The sequence below is a fragment of the Globicephala melas genome, chromosome 4 (assembly GCF_963455315.2).
Source record: "Globicephala melas chromosome 4, mGloMel1.2, whole genome shotgun sequence".
Taxonomy (NCBI): Eukaryota; Metazoa; Chordata; class Mammalia; order Artiodactyla; family Delphinidae; genus Globicephala; species Globicephala melas.
In genome coordinates this window covers 90,679,860-90,702,211 of record NC_083317.1, presented here as the reverse complement: position 1 = coordinate 90,702,211, position 22,352 = coordinate 90,679,860, and the positions used below count along the sequence as shown (strand labels likewise).

General features: G+C 32.8%; 1 protein-coding gene across 1 annotated transcript in view; it reads left to right on the top strand.

Moving 5' to 3' along the window:
* NAALADL2 (N-acetylated alpha-linked acidic dipeptidase like 2) overlaps positions 1-22,352 on the top strand; it is an 801,118-nt gene that overhangs the window by 586,351 nt on the left and 192,415 nt on the right. Inside the window, 1 exon segment of the mRNA XM_060297515.1 lies at positions 2,646-2,741. Within this exon segment, the coding sequence (XP_060153498.1) occupies positions 2,646-2,741 (96 nt within the window).

Genomic DNA, 22,352 nt, shown 5'->3' with positions numbered 1-22,352 from the left:
AGAGATACCTCTATGCAAATTGTACACTGTTTCCCACAGGATCACACAGAGTCTTTGGATTTCCTTTAGTTCAGCATGATACCGTAATCACTACCCCATCATTACCACCCTCACCATCATTATTATGATATTTATTGTTTTTAGCAACATCATCAATGTTATTAAACATAGTGTCTCCTATGTAGCAGGATTGGACTGTTGACAACATCTCTGTGAAATATATGTTATTCTCCAAGTTTCTTAGATGCTGTAACTAATCCTCTGGAGATTAAGATGCTTAATATGGCACAACTGTTAAGTGGCAAAACCCAAATTTTAACCTATTTCTATGTTGACTGCCCAAAATACCTCCACAAAACTCTGTTGATAAACAAAATTAAGTGTATTAGACCTATTTCAGTAAAGAAGAATACCACCTTGACTGAGTGTATTAGTTTCCTAGGGCTGCCATAACAAAGCACAGCAAAGCACAACTTAAACAACAGACATGTATTGTCTTAACAGTTCAAGGTGTTACCAGTGTTGGTTTTTCCTGAGGTCTGTGACAGAGAATCAGTTCCAAGCCTCTTGACCAGTTTCTGGTGATTTTGAGGTAATCTTTTGAGTTCTTTGGCTTGTAGACACATCGCTCCAGTCTGTGCCTTCATGTGTGAATGCTTTTCTCCCTGTATACAAATTTGTCTCTAAATTTCCTCTTTTTATAAGGACACCAGTCACATTGTACTAGGGACCAACTCTATTCCAGTATGACCTCATTCTAACTTAGTTATTTATGCAGTGACCTATTTCCAAATAAGATCACATTCTGAGGTACTAAAGGCTAGGATTTCACATATGAATTATTCAACCCATAGCACTGAGTCTTAGTAGTCTCTCAAAATGGGGAGAAATTAGGAAAGGGCATTTATGATATTTTAGGCCTTGGCTGTGTGGTTTTATGGCAGGTCTTAAAAACTGGAATACTGGTTGGAACTGGGCAGTTTCTAAAATTACTTTTAGATTGGTGGTTAAAATGAGGAGAGGAACATAAACAAGTTTTGACAAATAAGCGTTAGTCTTGATAGGTAAGCTATTTGGTTGATTCATGGTCTTATTATCGAAAAGTGCATATATGCTGGAGCAAACAGCTAAATTACTTTTTTTTTAAATCATAGTATTGTTCAAAATAGGGGGTTAAGAGTCTGCTTGATCACAGAATTATTTAATATATGAAGACTTACAATTATGTTGGTTTCATTTCTCATGTGTATGACTTCTGAGTCTCAACTACAGCATCCTAACTTTCTTTCTCACTATTGATATATCCTAATGTAGTCTGTTCTGCTGTTGGATTACTCTAATAAATAGTTCTAATAGAATTCAAATTAAATTTGTTATCCTGTGTGGTCATTGTTGGTGTAGACTTGACTTAATCTATCTTTCCCATGATGATTTTGAAAAATTTACCTATCTATATATCTATCATCTATTTTTCTTTCTTTGTGTATATCTATCACCTGCATAAGTACATATATTCTGTCCCAATCTTATATTTTTTAAGACAGATAAGTTTAGTTACTTCAGGTTTTCAAATGAAAATTATATGTAGATAATAATTGTTTCATAGGATACTTATAGTGTTGATAACTATAAGAGCATTGTTTTAGGTATTGTCTTAGTCCATTTGAGCTGTTATAACAAAGTATCACAGACTGAGTGGCTTGTAAACAACAGGAATTTATTTCTCAAGTTCTGGTGGCTGGAAGTCCAAGATCAGGGTGCCAGCATGGTTAGGTGAGAGCCCTCCTCCAGGTTGCAGAATTCTTATTGTATCCTCACATAAGGGGCTAGGGAGCTCTGTGAGGTCTCTTTTATAGGACACTAATTCCAATTATGAAAACAAAGCCCTGATGACCTAATCACATCCCTAAGGCCCCACCTCCTAATACTGTTACTTTGGAGATTAGGATTTCAGCATATGAATTGGGGGGGGCATAAATATTCAGACCATAGCAGATAGCTACCTTATCAGCATCCCGTGTCTTCTTGCATCCTGAAATTTATCTGCACCTGCAAGTACAGAATGATTAATTACAATATCTTGATTCATTTCAACCATCTTCACGCTAAGGGTCTGATACAACGTTACAACTTTATTGGCAGCACATAAAGCCATGAGGTCATTCTACTCAAAACATATCCTACTATTGTTTTGAAGTAAGTTTTGCAGTATTTAAAATATTATGCACCCTGTTGCCTAGACTTTTTTTTTTATTAAAAACATTCTATTCTACCAGTCTTTAAGCATAAAATTTAATATATAAAATAGAGAAGGGGTTTTAGATATGGGTTTTGCAGTCAAGGTATCTTACTCTACACTGTCTGCATTTGAAAAATAAAAGGGTGAACAGCAAATAATGATCTCTTCTGAGTAAGAAAACATTCTTTGGTAAATACAAATAATGTCAAGTGTTATAGAAGTCTAGTCATTTTAATTTATAAATATTTTGTGACTGGTTAATTATATCAGCAGAATGAAGTCCAACAATCAACAGAAACCTTACAGCAATTTAGAGTCCTTTTTAATCTTTAAAGAAAATCCAATAAGCCCTTGAAAAACAAAATCAATGAAGAGTTTAGAATGTTTATTTTCTGGTTTTCCACAGGGTCCAAGTTTTCTCTCTGAAGGCTTTTTCCCTAAACGTGCAACAAAAATTGAAGAAATGGATCCTTTTTTCAAACTTCACGAGACCATTACCAAGGTAGGAGAGGAATGCATTCATGAAAAGATTGAGAAAGGTTTGTTCTTTCTGTTAGTAGAAGGAGGAAAGGAAAATAACCAATCAAGAGAAATATATATATATACATATATATTCATTTGGAGAATATACTAGAGAGGATTTCACGTACCTCCTACTATTTTACTAAGGAGTAAAGATGATAAGCAACTCAATCAAGATCATACAGACCAATAACTGATGATTTGTACTAAAAAATCAATTATTTTTTAATTGAAATACAGTTGTGCAATATTTTGTACATTACAGGTATACAGTAGTGATTCACAATTTTTAAAGGTTATACTGCATTTACGGTTATTATAAAATATAAGCTATATTCCTTGTATTGTACTATATATCCTGGTAGCTTATTTTATACATAATAGTTGTACCTCTTACTCCCATGCCCTTTTATTTCTCCTCCCTGTCCCCTCTCCCCACTGGTTACCACTAGTTTGTTCTCTATATCTGTGAGCCTGCTTCTTTTTTGTTATATTCACTAGTTTGTTGTGTTTTTTAGATTCCACATTGTTGTTTGTGGTACTTTATTGTTGCAGTAAAAAAAAAAAAAAAGGCTTTTTTTCTTAAAGAAAAAGTTAGACTGAATTTACAATAATTGCTTTTATTTGATGATGCTCATACCTATTTTTATGGTATATACTTGGCTGTGAGTTTATAGAATGAAGAAAATTAAATCCTACAGTATGGAGCAAATAAGTTTAATGTTCTGAGATCATATGACATTATGTGAATTTTTACATTTACCAACAATTGATTTAACCAGTCATAACCAGTCTTTGGGGGATAGAGTTTGTACAGAATATTGGCATTTCAGTACACTTAAAATAATCCATATTTATGTATGCTTAGTTGAAAGATTGAATCATTCTTAAATCTTCTTAGTGAAATTTTACAAGGCTATTTTTCTGCTTTAGAAAGAGGAATTGTGGTAAAATAACTGAACTCAATGAGTGGCAATGGAATGAGCTCAGAATACAAAAACTAAAATTTTAGGTCTACCCTCACGTTTAAGAGATGTGTACGTTTATTTTTTTCTGAACTTTTAAAATAAGTAGAGTTTGGACCATATTTTACGTAAAATTCTCCTAAGCTCAAGATTTCTGAACTTAAACTACATTTATAGCTCTTTCCTTTCCAGTCTAATCTAGTTCCTTGATTTAGTTTTGAATATATCCATTCTCTGATCATTATTCATTCTTATTTGGATATAGTAAAATAGACGTGGCCCCCAAATAATAACTCCTTAGCATTTGAAATCTTAACTGTACTCCTGATGTGCAAAGAAAGGGGGGGGGAGAGAGAGAGAGAGAGAGAGGGAGGGAGGGAGGGAGGGAGGGAGGGGCAGAGAGAGAGAAAGAAATACAAATCTGATACCTATATCTATATCTATCTATCTATCTATATATCTATTTGAGTATATATATCTATATACATTTGGATGAGGATGTGTGTGTGTTTATATGTATGTGTATGTATATATATATTTGTTCAAATGTTATGGACACTTAGAGCCTAGGTTTATATACTTATTTTTTTTTTTTGCGGTCCGCGGGCCTCTCACTGTTGTGGCCTCTCCCGTTGCGGAGCACAGACTCCGGACGCGCAGGCTCAGCGGCCATGGCTCATGGGCCCAGCCGCTCCGCGGCATGTGGGATCTTCCTGGACCGGGGCACGAACCCATGTCCCCTGCATCGGCAGGCGGAATCTCAACCACTGCGCCACCAGGGAAGCCCTATATACTTATTTTTAAGTAAAGCATTATAGGATTTTTAGGGCAATGAAAGAATAATACTTTCTCCAATTTTTCTGCTTTTCTCTGTGGATCAGGAAATTCATGGATTTTTATAGAAGGGGCAGTTTGAGAACATACTGATATCAGGTATATAATGAGAAGATAATGTCTAGCACATGAAATTCCTAGCCAGAGAAAATTCTAAGGTTTTGATTTTCAAGGTATAAACACTCACTGATTCTTGCTACATGAGGCCTCGGCCATCCTACAACTCCTGAGAGAATGTTGGGAAGCAAGGATGGATGGGTCAGAGGGAGTAGGGGAGCATAGAATATGGCCTGACACATAAATATGAGATCAGTACTTAGTGTGAAACAGAAAATAAGAGGCCATTTGAACGAAGACACAAATTTATGCACAGATATTGGTACAATTTCTACATGTATTTTCAAATATATTTCTCGTGTAAGCAGATGTTTAACCCATTAAATGGATGGTGGAAAGAATTCTATGTGTATGAAAAATTAAAATCTAAAGTGCAGAAGCAGGTGTTCTATGACATTTTTAAATGATGGCATGTATTTACCTAATGTTGATACTGTTTCCCCAGTCATCACATTACCTGTGGTAACCACTCGTGTTGTAGACTCAGGCCAAGGGAAGAAATTGTGCTTCAGAAGTTCAGTCTTATTTCACCAATATAGGAACTTGTTGAACCATAAAAAAAAAAAGTGTTTAATAGATACTTTGTTTTAAAATCAGATTTTCTTTGATCAACAACAAAGTGAAAGTATAAATATAGAGGGGTTGACCAGAGCACAAAACTAGGAAATATGGATTTTAGTTCTATCTTGACTCCCAACTTGTTATATTATTTAGTAGAACTTTATTTTCTACATCAAAAAATGGTACAGTCATAATGGATTTTCTCACTAGGATTCGCTGAGATTGAAAAGATGGTGTGTACATTTTCTCTGGAAATGCAATATATATATAATTGAGTATAATTATTGACACATTAAAGAATACTAGTGCTAATGTATTCAAAATAAGCCCCTACTTGAATTTTCTACATTTAGCTTTTACTTTAAAGAAAAGAGAGGAAAAAAATACCAACTTAGATATGAAAGCATATAACTAAATTAAGTAATTAAATACTGAGAATATAGTGATAAGTTAACATGTATAAATGGAGTATAAAATTTAATTTGTGAAGGGTTGAGGTCTTTAGAATATTTTGTTTCAGTAGGGATAATAGTGGTATTATCACAGTATATCACATGTTTATTATAATCCACATAGCAGTGTGATATTATAGAAATAGTGCTGGATTTTGAATAGAAAGGTATAGATAGGTTTAAATTCTGTCACTGTCAATTATGAAAATGATATGAAATATGAAGAACACTTCGTAAAATGATAACGCACAGTTATTGCTATTATTATCAATACTAAAACATTTTCAAGAAATCAGAAACAATGGAAATACTGAAGATACTATTCCTTATTTTCCCAATAAAAGTTTAAACTTGATACACAACACTATAACACAATCATATATTTAATGTTATCTAATTAAATACAAAAATATACATCTTATAGAAAGGTTCATATAATACAATCTGTTGTTTTTTCCAAATTAATAACTGCATTCTAGACCTTTGTTATATACCAAAAATATAATTTATGTCAAATTAAATTATAATTTCTAAGCATTAAAAATTTAATAATTTTTCATTAGTGCTTTTCTGAATTAAAAATAAATTAAAAATAAATAAACCACACTTATACATGGGATGTGAGCTGTGAGTTGAATCCTAGTAAGTAGTTTTCCAATGTTGTCCTATAGTTCCTTTTTTAAAAAAAAATGTTTTACAAAGTTTGAATTTATCTTGGCATTTGTCTCTTTGATATAAAGCATGAAACCAAGAAAGTAATGAATAAGTCTCAATATTGATGCCAAAATGTGTAATTTATCATGGATTCAGGGACAGTCAGGTGGTACAGTATAAAGCTGCTGAAGGGTTGCACCTTACATCGATGTTGAAGATGTTTTCTTCAATTACCTTAAATTACCTTAAAATTACCTTAAAAATAGCATTTTTTTAAAAAATTATCATAGAGACCAAACTAATTCTTCCAAAGACTAAACATGAATGAAATACCAATATAAATCTTAGCTGCTTAATCCTTTAATAAATAAATAAAATCACCATGGATTCATGTTTTGAAATAGGCTTATTTCTCCTTCTACACCTAGGAATTTTCTCATTATATTTCTAAATCATCAGCATTGAGCTCATAAATTGTTATTAGATATCTAAGCATTCTAGTAGCCTACTATAAGCCAAGGATGAAGCAAAACACTTGAAATAAAAAACAATTAACATACAGGAGTGGGTCCAAGGTAAGCAATTCATTTCAATATAACATACTAAAAGAGATGATAGTAATATGGGCAACGTATGGGAGGGAAGAGGATGAAGATTTTACCTCTATGAGACTTGAAGAATTCACCAGAGAGGAGATGCTTGAGGAATTTAAGAATTTGAACTTTATCTTAATATCAGTGAATTTCCCTTGAGAGTTCCTTAAAGAGTAGGTTGTTGGTAGTAGTGTGCAAGATATGATGATGTGTAGTTTAGAAAAGAGAAGATAGATTTAAGAGATATTTCTAGCACTGGATATGTACAGGATATATGATTTCCTGGATATGGAACATGAAGCAGAATGAATAGTAAAGGATCATTTGAATAATTCTATCTTGGACAAAGTTGATATTATTGAATTAACTACATTAGGGGCTGGCCTGAAGAAAGTGATAATGAGTTTGACGATGGATATGTGGAATTTTGTTTACTATAGTGCATCTAGGCAGATATGTCAAGGAAGCAGTTGGGTACATGAGGTTAGAGCTCAGGAAGAAGTAGGATCTAGAAATGCTTTATCTGATGTAATAACCACTAGTCACATGTGGATTTAAATTAAATTAAAAATTAATTAAATGAAATTAGAATTTCATTTTCTCCATCTCATTAGCTACAATCCACATGCTTAGAAATCACATATGGATAGTGACTACTGCACTGAATAGCATACATTATGGAACATTTTCGTCATCACTAATGATAGAGATGATGTTACCCTGACAGTATTCATGATGAGGACAAAAAGAAAAATGGAGAGGACAAACAATCCAGGGTAGAGTGTTTCATTAAATCTACAGGATGATGCTATTCTAAGAAGGAGAAATGTTCAAAAGCATATCCACACACCACCTTGCACCCATTAGGATGGCTAATATCAAAAGATAAAACAAAACAAAGCAGAAAATAACAAGTGTTGGTGAGGATTTGGAGAAATTGGAACCCTCATGAACTGTTGGTGGGAATATAAGATAGTAGTGCTGCTGTGGAAAACAACATGGCAGTTCCTCAAAAAATTAAAAATAGAGTTACCACATGATCCACCAATTCCACTTCTGGGTATATACCCCAAAGAATTGAAAGTGGCATCTTGAAGAGATATTTGTACACCCATATTGATAGTAGCATTATTCACAATAGCTAAAATGTGGAGACCACTCAAGTGTCCATAGATGGATGAATGGATAAGCAAAATGTGGTGTGTACATACAACAGAATATGATTCAACCTCTAAAAGATAGGAAACTCTGACATTTGCTACAACATGGATAAACCTTGAGGACACTATGCTAAGTGAAATAAGCCAGTCACCAAAAGAAAAATACTATATGATTCCACTTACATGAGATTCCTAGGATAAGTCATAATCACAGAGACAGAAAGCAGAATGGTGGTTGCCAGGAGTGAGGGGGAGAAGAGAGTGGGGAGTTGACTCTTTAATGGGTATAGAGTTTCAGCTTTAAAAGGTGAAAACAGATATGGAGATGGATAGTGGTGATGATTATACATTATGAATGTATTTAATATCACTGAACTGTACACTTAAAAGTAGTTAAGATGGTAAATTTTAAGTCATGTGTGTTTTACCACATTTTTTTTTAATTGGAAAAAATTATATTCACCCAATCAACTGCTCATTTACTATAACTTTTGAAGCAAGTATTTGGAAATTTAAAATTGTTTTTCTCTTCATTTATGCCTGCTCCTCAGTTCTCTTCTATTTTCCATAAATAGCTTCACCCAGCTTGGTACCCCTTTCTCTGATCTACTTGTCTATGATGTAATGTCCTGTATTTATTTTATGTGTTTTGGGATTTAATATATTTTATTATCATTTTCTTGCTAAAAGTTTGCCATAATAGACATTCAATAAATAAATAAATGCAGCTCCGTTTAGAAGGAAAGAACTTTAAAATCAAATGTGAATATAGAGCATTTGGGGTGGCAGAGAAAAGGTACTATATTATTGAATTAATAGTATTTTTCCTCTGGAACCCCAAATGCTCAATATTATATTTTAAAACCTCTGAGTATGAATTGTACATCCAGTAAAACAAAAAATACCTTGTACATGTGGTACCATGGAAACCAGCAAATGACCTAATTCTGCTTGTGAGCTTCCTCCAGAAATATCAGTTTATTAGTCCTTTCATTGTTTTTCCCACCTTATAAAAAAATGGTTTATTTTTAATTAGTATAGGATATGCAATATTAGTATTTTTATTAGTATATGGTTTTAAAAATATTCTTAAATGGATATACATTTCTTTTTTTTCTTACATAATGTCAAAATAGAGACCTTTTACTAAAATTATTTGGACATTACAGTATCGCAAAGAGAAAGCAGTAGGAATAATATAATATTTATTTCCATTATATATATGGAGAAAGTATCAGACTCAGATTACATTGCAGAGTAAGGCAGCATTTGTGTATAGCCTAGAAATCAAGGCTAATAATTCTTACATAGTTTATATTCTATCAATATAGTTGTATTTGCCCTTACTTATAGCTACAAGTTTTAACTCAGTTTTGCAGTGGTGCTGACAAAGGCTAATGATGGTGTCCTCAGTGATGAAAAACATTTAAATAATTGTAACTTTTAACCTTTTCAGTTAATATTAATTGCATTTGGCTGTCAATCTTCATTTAGAAATGATTAACCAGCATCACTTTAATTAATGGAGTCATATTCTGCTAATATATTATTTTAAAAACATGAATTGTGAAATATGAATCTGCAGTTATCTCTAAATGTCACTAGTAAAACATGTTTGTACCAGTTGTTATATTAAGATTCTTATAGCATGGTAACTGAAAACTTAAAAGAACCTACTCATAACTCCAGAATGGAGAGGCAGACTAAAATACAGAATGATTTTACTTCTTTTGAGATGTCATTCTCAGCTATAGTTTAAAAATGTAGCTCAGTTGCCTTGTATGAAGTAAGAGGAAAGGGATGAGACCAAATATCTTTTATTCTTTTTCCTGAATTTCAAAGGCATGTTGTGTTCATGAGCTAATAGAATTTCTAGTGCAGTTCTTTAAATGCTTAGAAAACCTGACTATGATTTCTAATCTGAATGAGCAAATCTGCTTGTCTTCCAAGTATCTCTAATGTTGATGTATTGTTTGGATAAAATATGAGAATATTGTATTCTACTTAGTAAAGCAAGCAAAATGATATTCTTTAATCCTGTTTATGTGTACATTTGAGGTTATTCTGAAGCTGCGGATTTAAAGCTTTTGTTTTTATTTTTAAAAACACTTTGGAAATTTTTTCTGCTATATCAAATTATTGTTACTAGATACAAAATGTCTCCATAGAGATCTACACTCTATGTGTTCATGACATGAGCTAAACCAGAAAACATCTCAAATATGTATTTTCAATGCAGACTGTACTTTGTAATAAAGAATTTTGGTTGGAGCTACTCAAGGGAGATGATAGGATATTAAAACCAACCTCTTATGCTTTGAAAGGGAAATATTACAGGTGTGTATTTTCTTTATAAATGTATAATTAAACTCAATATCTTCATTTACTAAAATTGGAGAGTGCGCTGATTATATTTCTTCTTGCCTAGAGAGGTTTGGTTTATGGTGTTTCATTATACTGTACAAATATTATAGCTTCTAAAGGCATGCCTTCTACTATCAGTTTATCTTTTTTGTTTTTATTACTCAAAAGCAAATTATCACACAATATAAGCTTGTCAAAATTTGACTCCCTTTTTAAAGAGAAGTTATTCATCAAAGTAGATATTCTGCTACAACATATTAAAGGAGTTATTATTGTATATTAAGGTAGGAATAAGTAGAAAAACTGTTATTTTCTGAACATATATTTTTCTTTTATATATATATGTAAAAGCTGATTTTGGCATGTGTTTATTACAGAATATAATTATAATAGTAATATAAATCAGAATAAGAAGCTCTGTGATCACCTGTAAATAATATGACAGTCTTTTAAAGACAGCCTACTTCAGGAAGTTTTTATATCGAATTCAAGAAGCAGTAGCCTCATAAAGTAACTTTTTTTGATGGTAACTGAATTTTGTATGCGCTAAATACAAGTCCTTCTTATTTCAGAGATCTATTCATAAGTAGAAAGTGAATTTGAATGTTGGTTTCTGCATTTTTTTCTCACTTTGAATGAGAGAGTCTTTGCCTTTTCATACCATTCTCAGATAACATCATTCTCAAAGGTCTGTAGAAGTACAGAGGCAAAGGGCAGGGTAGTCAATGGATAACAGATTAGCTCTAGCTAGGCAGGTCAAATGTCCTTCCAAAACGTACTGTTGAAACAAAGCCTCTGTATAATAAAAATAATTAAAATCCCCAGGCAATAACCACTTACTAAAAAAATATCTAATATAACACAACAAACCAGAAGACGCTGAGCAGTCTATTGGAGTCTGTTATAATGAACTTTGATCATGATACTTAAATGTCCTGGGAAGTACCCACTGACCCCATGGGTGACAATAATAAAAGATCCCCTCACGCGTGCATGTGCACGCGCACACGCGCGCACATACACAGTGTGGTATTAACTGATCAACGATACGGTCTTTCAGTGCTAGTTGCTCTCAGTATTATTTCTTGGAAAGCACTGAATTATATCAATATATGTATGTATGTACGTATACCTTCTTTTCCAGGGAAGAATGAATGTCTACTGTATTTTTTAAAATAATCTTTGAACCTGTAAATTCTGCTGTTGGTGTGATATAGAAAATATTCAAAATTGCCATTTTTTTTTAGCATCCAGTATAGTCATCATTTGATTATCCAGTGTCTCTCTTGAAGAGTTCACAATAATTGGTATTTTAGGATAGAATGAATGTATTCCAAAAATATGAATATTTTTTATGACATTGAATTGAATTTCAGAAACTGAGCAAGAATTAGATTTGAAGAAATCAACAAATTTTTGTTTGAAAGGCATTATGATAGGAAAACAATATTTACTTTGACTCAATTAGGTTTTATTTATTAATATGTCAATTAAATTTTACAAAATCAAGGTTTAGGACTTCATTACATTTGAAATTACAGTGGCCTTGAATCACTTAGTGAAGGTTCAAATAGTAATATTTCTGCATTCTAAAATAAAATAATAATGAACGATCATAATTATGTTCCCGAGTCATTAAGAAAAAGAATCGTGATCTGTATAGTTACTGACTTCCAAGAAAACAGGAGAGAGGGTAATCCATTTTAAAGACATTTCCTTCAAAACTGAAAAAGGTACATATCAGAACAATTTTGTTTGCTATTAGTAAAGACCCATGTGCAAATGTTTAATAAAAATAAAGGAATTCTATTTTTCTCATGCAAGTGAAATGTCTAGGAGATTCATGCTTCACGAGGAGCTCAAACACAGATCTACTTATCTGTTATCCTTTCAGCTCTGCCTTTCTCTCTGCTGGACTTTTTACTAGTGGAATTCCTCCATGGTACAAAAATGCTGACAGCAGTTTCTGGAATCATACCTGTACATAATTCTGTCAAAGCAGGAGAGGATCTCTTTTCTCAGGACAGCAATGATGCTAGAAAGCCCCAGCAACCAAAAAAAAAAAAAAAAAAAATCATATTCTGAATTGATCTTATGCTTATTTTCAATCATTTCTTGTGAATAGGGTAATAACTATGCTGACTGGATTACACCAGGTTTACATAAACTGATCACCATGGAAAAGGGGTTAAAGTTACCCTGATTAGTTTAGACGTCATTCTTTCCCTTGGAACTGGAGTCAATCCCATTCACAATATGTGGCAGCAGCAAAACAGTATAAATTAGAGTAGCAATAGTGTTTCAGAGACAACCACTAAATCTGCTACCAGTTGCAACAATGTTTTTGTCTACAAATGAGTAAGAATCAGTATTTTGGAAAAGGCAAAATCAGTGCTAAGCAGTGGAAGCATTTCTGTTTACAGGTTGCTATTACTCTGGTATGTCTAGTCATTGTAACCACCTGAAAGGGAACAGGTGATGGGAAAAAAAAAAAGAGTAATATAGATGGGAAGTATTCACAAAATCAGTTTGGTGACTGCATTTCCTCCCAGTTTCACTGCATCCTATGAAGTATTAAATGGACTTAAAAGAGTAAGAAAACTTTCTGTATTCATGAAGCAAATCTCTTTTTCTGCCCCCTTGGTAGACATCCAAAGGTAATCATCATATTTACGCTGAAACTCAGCGTTATTCTTAATATATCACTTTAGACAGCCAGTATGAATTCACTGGATTTGACATATGAGATAAACCTATTGGCCAACCTGTATCCTAAAATACTCATCAGTTATGACCTTCTACTTTTAAGGAGGTGATTGACCCTTAGAAACTTCAAGGAATCACTGATTTAAGAAGCCCCACTGTGAGGACCTCTGTAAGCCTATGGACTAATTAAAATAACCAAAAGCAACTAATTTTTTGGATGGTAACTTATATTCAAAAGATGAGGCACTAATAACTATTTCAAGATAGAATCCCTTCCTGCCCCTTAAGGGGTGATATTCTTGTCAATGTTAGAAACATCTGAATGTATGCCTCTGTGTATAGCAGGGTATTTCTGTGTTTCATTTTATTGCTGACCCAAGAACTTCATGTTTAAAAGATTTTGTTTACTAAACAAGTGGTAATTAATTCATTTACAGTTATCACTATTTCTCCAGTTCAACATTGATCCAGATTTCAGCAAATACTCCAGATTGCCAATGAAATAAAATAAGCATACAGATATTGAGATACTATACACTCTAGGGGTTGTTCATTTTGGCTGTTTGCATTTATTCATTTCCCGATTTGATTTCTCATGTCTCAGTCTAAGAGATGTTTGTATTTGATATAAGGCATGGCTATCAGTGATCAGCCTACTGAATAAAACTGTAGAATTCTTGTTTCAGCAATAGTTTACAAAAGTCTCTGTAAAGCCTAAAATTTCTCCTTGTCATTTTTGGCCAAAGCAAAGATACTGACATTCAATTTAGCAGTTAAGTATACATTTTTTACTAAGTGCTTGAAATATTAGTAACAATGCATTTTATAGACTTAGGGATTGAAATATTAGAGATGCATATTTAAGCGCCTTTGGAGATATTACATTAATTGTCATTTGATTAGCCTGTATTAACAACAAGTTTAGTATGTAAAGGATGGAGGAAGAGTATAAGAAAAATGTGGGACATTGGAATAAACAGTGACATTGAGAAGATGGTAAAGTGTATTAGACAACTTCAGAACACAAGGCAAATGTAAAAACAAAGTTTGTAAAATACATGAATGAACAAAGCATTTGTATAATTAGTGTAAGTTTCATTATTATCTCAAATAATGAGAAGTTTGATCTAAATACAAGAAATTTATTAACAAAATATTAATCACAACTCCTAAGTGCCACCCAATTTATATGCTATAAAGACATTTATATGATCCAAGTAACTAATTCCCAGAGCAATGAAAAGGAAAGATGGAATTTGTGATTTCTTTTCACCTTTTCTTACCCAGCTTACTTCCTCAGCAAAGAGCCAGATAAAAGATTTAGATACTCTTAATGAAATGGTTCACATTTATTTTATTCATATCCTTCAGAGCCCTCCTAGGGACAATCAACCTGCCACTTTCGGGAGACTTTCCTGATTTCAATGAGTTAATTATAAAATCAAGTTGTTTGGCTCCAATTTGTTTTTGGAAATGTGGTCACTGTGCCTCAGGACCTTGTGTCTAAAGTTTTACGGGTTGCCACGAGATGGCTGTATTCTCTCAATTGGCAACATGAATTACAGAGATAGAGATTCTCTAAGTACTCTTAGAGATCCAAGTGCATGAGTTTTGTATATAGCTACTTTTATAATTACATTCAAAATATTTTACTTTACAATAAATTATGTAAGTATTTTCAAGAAACCTAGACAGATTAATAAAAGTATATTATTTGGAGAAATTTAACAAGAATGAGAACCTAGGCATATATGTGGCATTCAGTTATTTTTCTAAGGAGTCCATCAAAACAAACCCCCTAACTGAAAATACGATAAAATATTCACCATGTCAATCTCTAACATATTGGCAGTTTTGTAGTGAGTTACAGTTGTTTGTGCATTTATCTTATTTTCACTAATAGATTACAATTTCTAAAGTGCCATTTATCCCTTCTGGCCCATTTTTGAATGTACCATAACATCTAACCTAACCTAGTGGCTTTCACTAATCAGTCATATTAGTGACTTGTTAAAGGTTTGATTACATAACTAGAATCTCTTTTTCTCTGAAGATCTATTCATTAGCAGGTACTCTACCCCCTATTTCAGCTATATCGTAAAGCATCATGTCTGCACTAATGCATTGGGAGTTGGGGGTCACAGTTAAGTAAGAGAATTAAGCCCTGTGTGGGCTTCTCTCTCAAAACGCTTGGGCCTGTAGACTCCTTCACCTGTTCAAACTGACTTAAGTCATCAAACTGGCTTTTGCTCACATCAGTTTTTGCAAGAGTACTACTCTTAAAAAAGTGATCTATTTTTTTAAACACAGAAAGAATGGAGACCATTTTTTGTTGTTGAGAAACTGAATTGTTTTTCTCCATGCATAATTTATCTTTGTTTTTTTTTAAAAAAAATTTCACTTCTTGGGTATTTTTAAGTCCTGTCTATTTAAGATCTTGAATATGAACATTTTCTGAGGCTCACAGTGGATGTTTAAAAACTCCTGCTTTGAAAGAATGAGACTAAGGAAGACCAAGTAATTATGATCATATCTGCTTTGATTAATAATTTTGGCTAATCCAGACTACTGATAACCCAGTGGGAGGAGGGTATGAAGGCAGATGGATATGCCAGAATGACTACACTAAAGGACTGTGAACATGGAACCAAATAAATGTATAAACAAGCGACTGATGAGAATCTTAGAAAGCAGTTATTTCAGAATAGAAAAAAAATGTCATTTTTATGTCAGATGACTTGGGGAAATAATGAAAGCATTTTAAAACAAGGAAAGAAAGTTACAGGTTTTGGAACAATACGGGCTTTATTGAACCTCTCTAGGTGACATTTCTTCTTTCAGTCAACTAGTAGGAATCATTTTTCATGTAGATTACCCATAGATGCACAATAAAAAATGATTAATATATTATTATTTAAAAAGTGACAGACTGCAAATTATGTGGAAAAGCAACATAAGGATGAGAGAAAATGCTAATTTATCAGCACTCTTAATTGTGAAGCAATGCAACCATTCAGTGTTGCTTTATCCCTCTCATGTTAAAACTTCAAATGAGAATAAGACTATTATTGTTCATTATACATGTATTCTCATAATAAGTTTATGGAGTAGACAGGCTTCTCATTCTTCTCTTCTTCATTCAGTGTACCGTAAATATTATTCTCATTGTACAGGGAAGAAATCTGAGTGTCAGAGAGACTGAGTAACTTGATGAGCTGTGAATAGACCACACATGGTTGATTCATATTTCCAGAGAGCATCATCATTTCACATTTCAATGCTTTCTTCATAAATAGCTACAACAAATAGAAACAGTTTCTCTATTCATAATAGTATTCAATATCTTACCTATAATTCATTTGAAGAATAGATTCATCCTCTCATGCATTCAGTGTTGAATAAGTGTGTATGCATACTTTGCTCTAATGATAATGCAGTGTTCAATAAGATGTGTGTTTGAGTATGTGTGTGTGTGTGTGTGTGTATGTATATATATATATATATATATATATATGGTTTTTGTTATCACAGAATTTAAAATCTAATGGGAAATATAGACAACCAGAAAAACATTACAATATGATTTAATTAGTGTTATGATAAGGGATGTGTAAGGAGCTTTGACAGTGCGTTAAAAGATGCTTAAGCAGGAACAGAGAGAGAGCCAACACATAGATGCATCCAGTTAGCCATTTTAATAGGCAACTGTTTTCTTATTCCATGCCACTGACAGAAAAGTCATATGAAAGTGTGGGGAAAGCATTTAACCCTCATTGGTCAAAAATTTAAACCCAAGACTTTTCTGACTTCCTCTCCTAGTTCTGCTCCAGCTCCACTGGACTCTTTACTATTCTTCAAACATAGCAGGCATGTGCCTTCTTCAGGGCTGCCTTTGTCTAGAAGACTCTTCTCTTGAGTATCGATGTGGCTCACTCAATGTGGCTCACTCGTATGCTTCCTTCAGATCTCCATTTAAATGTTGCTTTGTCTCTGAGGCCTTTCCCAAGTACTATATAAAAGAGCACCCTCCCTCATCCCTATCTTCTCACCCAGCTTTTTCTTCAAAGCCCTTTCTTTGTCTGACTTACAATTCTTTCTTCCTTTCTCTTTTTCCTTCCCTCCCTAGTTTAACCATTATAATTTTTTGTCTTCCCTCCATTAGAATGTAGTTCCCTAGGAGCAGAGACTAGGCTTGTTTTGTTTCCTGCTTTATCTCCAGGTATGTTTAATTATTTGTTGAATGAATGACTAAAAAGCAATTTGCAGCATAGCAGGGGAATAAACTAAAACAATGTGATTGCTTTCTCTCTGTACAAGTCTTCCCATCCACACCAACAGTGACTTAGTGATATTTCATGTGAAAGATGGACAAAGGTAACAGGTCACTTCCTTACCAGTTTCATTTTTGTTTCTCAAAGTATACAGATATACATTCTGATTCCACACCTGACATAAGCACTCTCCTCCCAAGCTAAAACTCTCTACTTACAGCTATTTTGTAGATTAAAAATTATTGTAAATTAAGTTGCTTGAGAAAATATAAAAATATATATTCTCACAATAAGTCCAAGTTAAGCATTAATACACTTCTTTTTTCAAATGCCAGATTACCAATACATGCCATTAGAATGAAATGAAACAAAATTTAATTTTTATTTTTTCATTGTAAAATATATGCACAAAAGAGAGTATTCATCATATGTACATCTTAGAGGATGATCAAAAAGTAAACCCCCACATAACCACCAGCCATCCTGGTTAAGAAATAGAAGAATGCCAGTCTCTTCCTAGGTGTCCCTTTTCAATCTTTCTAGGAGAGTGGTTCACTCGAACCATTATGCATGGTTTTTTTTTGAGAATCCTTTGATTATACTTCTTTATAGTTTCATCTCCTCTATATGCATCCTTAAACAATGTATTGTTTAGATTTACCCATTTTAAAACATTTCTAAAAGCAGAATTACAGAATATGCTTTTGTGATTTGATTCTTTGCTCTATGAGATTTACTGTTGTGGGCATAAAACCACAGAATTTGACATAATGCTTTTACTGGTTACTCAAGACCTGCAGGCAAATAGAAATAAAGGAGATTGACCACCAGGCATATCAGCATCTCAAACCGGTTTTTCAGGTCTTCTTTTGTACATAAATGTATCTAAGGTAGCCACCACCCTCAACCTTTATGGGCACCTTTTTGCCAATCATCAAAATGGAGAGCAGCTCTACTCAAAAGTAAGCCGATATCTGGAGTAAAACCTTTAAATTTTTTGAATCATTATATTGTACACCTGTAACTTATAATATTTTAAATCAACTATACTTCAATAAAAAAAAGTAAACAATGTCAAATGGCTGCTAATGTGCATTTGAAAAGTGATTCAAGTATATGTTTTGAAGGCAGAGACAGTAACAATATGGAACATCAGATATACATATGAGAAGGGATTCAAATATATGTTTTGAAACCAAGAGAAGAACAAACCAGGCAATGTACATCTTTGGTAGGCAATCCATATATGTATCCAAAAAGAGAAGAGTTTCAGTATTATTTCAGAAGAACAAAGATGTGTTTGATTTTGAGGAATAAGCATGAAAGCTATGTATTACCTGGGTTTTAAGTTTTAGAATAGTAACAGAAATTTTGATTGATAATGAAGAGAGGCTGATTTCCCTGTTCATCATTCACATTCATAGGTGGCACAGTAGTTTATTTTTATTACTGTAAAACTTTCCGTTGCATAAATACACCAAATTTGTTTATGTAGTGCTCTACTGTTGATGGGAATTTGGGTTGTTTCCAACAACTATTAACATTTTTGTACATGTCTCCTTGTATGATTTTCTCTAGCATATACACCCAGTAATGGAATTACTGGCACATAGGGAATAAATATTTTTACCTTTATTTGATAATGCTAACTTGTTAGAATAGTTGACTGGCAAATCCCCCAGAGACTACCAGAATAATCTACTGATGAAGCAAAGTTTATTACACTAATTTTACAAAGGGAGGACACCACCTTGAATGAATCTTAGTAAGATGGGTATCCTGGGGAAAATATTTATAGAAGATGTGAGTGTCTGGGCTTGAGTTCTAAGCTGAGGGTTTTAATTCAAAGAAATAATTGTTAATGGAAAAAATCATAGCAATAGCTTAGGATTGATCGGTGGACACAGTGATGGGAAAATTTATTTGATAAATAAACTGTTTGTCTAAGTGAACAACATATCATCCAGAGAGCAGAGGTGTTTGCATATAAAAGCAAGCTCTTTGTCTGCATATATTGGTTCATAGAAATTGCATGAATCAAACAGTAAAGTTGTTTATTAGCCTAAAGCCTTGTCTACATAAGCAAGAATCTCTTGGAACAGTTATGTTGATACAGGTGGCCTTAGTTTTCAGTGCTGATAGCTAAGTGGACTCAGGTTGTCTCAGTTCTTGAAGTCATGTGCGACCATGCTCTTTAATAGAGTCTTCTACCAAATTTGCTTTTTTCTTTATTTTTGCCTATCTGATATATTTAAGTGTTGCCTAACTTTGGTTTAAATTATATTCCTTTCTCTGATTGCCAAGAAGTTGAGCACCTTTACATATGTGTATTGGCAATTTCAGTTGTCTGGATGTTTGTAAGTATGTTTTCTAAGTGTTTGTTACAATCATTGCCTTTTCTTCTCTTTTTAATTTGTATTGTTTGTCTTTTTATTGATTCATAGGAGATACTTTATCTTGGCCATAAGTTTGTTGTCAGTTACATGTGTTGCAAATATTTTCTCCTTGATTTTGACTCTTATTTCCACTTTTTGTTCTTTATGATGAACAGTTCTGTGTTTCAGTGTAATCTAGTTTAGCAATCTCTTCCTTTAAGTTTAGTGTTTTTAGGGTCTTAAGAAATTCTTCTCTACCATGAGAAAATATTCTTATGCTACCTTATAAATCTTTGTAATTTTTTGTTTAACATTTAAAAATTTAATCTACTATGATGATGATGATGATTGTAGTGATTTATCAATAGTTAGGGTCACAATTTCCATTTTCAACCTAATTTATTGAGAATTCCAACCTTCCCTAATGATATAAAATAAAACTCTTATTTATCAAGTTTCAATATTTGTATAGGTTTTTTTCTCAATTATATTCCACAGTCTATTTGTCCATCTGGTTACAAACACAATACTGTCTTAGTCTTATGATAAGACTTTCTGTCTTATATTTCATGGTCCCTACTTAATTCTTCTGTAAGAATATCTTGACTATTCTTACCCTTTGTTCTTCCACATAAATGTAAGAAATTAGCTTGTTATATTCTAAATGCAAATGCTTTGCTGGGATATCAATTGGAATTAATGGTAGTACATACTTGTCAAATAAATAATTGCCTGGTCCAATATTGTTGATTTTTCTCAGAAGGTTATTATATTACTAGCATCAAATGTAGTAATGACAATAGCAAGGTAAATAATTGAATATCTTAGGTTTAAAGATTTTTAGTGCTGAACTAAAAGTCATCCTTTAAATAATTCATTTCATAGAATTTATACAACTCATAGACGTGAAGATCAAGATTGCAACAAGTATGTAGCTGAAATAGGTTTCAGTCAAAGCTCCAACCCCATTCATTCTTTTAAAAATGCAGATTCAGCATCTCTATATTTCCAGAGATATAACAATGAATGAAATAAGAAACTGTGTTTGCTCAGTGTTTTACTGTATCATGATGCTTTTTATGCCAAAACTAAAAAAAAAAAAAAAATTGCAGAAATCTTTATTAAAAGCCATTACACAAATCTTTATTAAATACAAAACACAAAACAGTGCTAGGATAGTTGCAAAGGATACAGCAGTAAACAAAAAAGGAATGATTGTTGTCCTCATGCTGCTGAGAGTCTATGGGAGATAGAGATCATAAAAATATAGGTCTAAATATACACTATACTAAGAGTCTGAGAGAAAGCATAGAGTACTATTAGAATATAAGTAGGGCTATGGGAAGTACTGACCTAGTCTGGGATACCTGGGAAATTTTTTCTAGAAAAGTAATTTTTGAGTTTTTGACCTAAGGTGTCTGCAAGAATTACCTAGTTAAATAGGGAGAAGAAAAAGAGTCAGGCAGAGAAACCTATATGACTAAAGTCTTAGAGGAAAGTGGGAGTGCAGCTTATTCTAGGAAATGAAGAGAGGCTATGACACTGGAAACCAGAGAGCAGGAGTAATGTTGGTGGGAATTAGACTGAAGGATGGGAGTCAGCTGATAAATAGCACTTCATGTTGCATCGTATTATTGGTAAAAGGAAGAAAGTTCCCAAGACGGTGCGAGCAGTGTTCCAAAACCAACCAATGATGGGTGATTCTATCGATTTTCATTTGGCAGTAAACAGCATCAGACAGTAAAGCTAACTCCTCTGAGTAGTAATTGGTTCAATGGTCTGACAAAGATTAAATGAAGAAAATAGAAGGTTGTGGAGAAAGAGAATCCACTATAAAGTAACAAATATTTGTTAAATTTGTAGAACTTTTAACTAGAAGTCTAGCTTAAAACTAATTTACATGTAATTATAAACACAGATATAAATTAGCTATTTAACTTTTTGTTTTTGCCTTTTTTAACTTTGCTTAAGTTCATTTCATATTTTTATGTTCAGAATCTTTAAAATGATGCTTATGTCACCAAGTGTCAAACTTATATTAACACATTTTAAAGACATTTTTAATATGTTGATATATATAAAAGTAAGTGACTTCATTTCTAAATACTTCAGAATTAATATTTAAAATACAAGGGCATGTTCCTAAGTACTCAAAATAATGTCATACCTACCAGAATTACTAGCAATCCTCCAATGTTATCTAATATCTATTTCATATTCAAATATCCCTAATTATCTTCCATATACATTCTACAGCTAGCTTGTCTAAACCTGGATTCAATTTGGGACTACACATTGAAGTGGATTAAGCGTCTTTATGTAGAGTTGTCCTTTTTGTTTTTTTTTAATAACACTGATCTGGTGAATGTCCAGATTATTAGTTTATCTTCTGGATTTGTAGTGTCATTTAGCACATTCTTCTGTCCTCTCATATCCTGTAAACTGGAAGTTAAAGGCCTGATTATACATTAATATTAAGCCCATTTGGCTAGATTGCAGCATAGATGATATATACATTGTAGTGCATTCCATCAGAGAC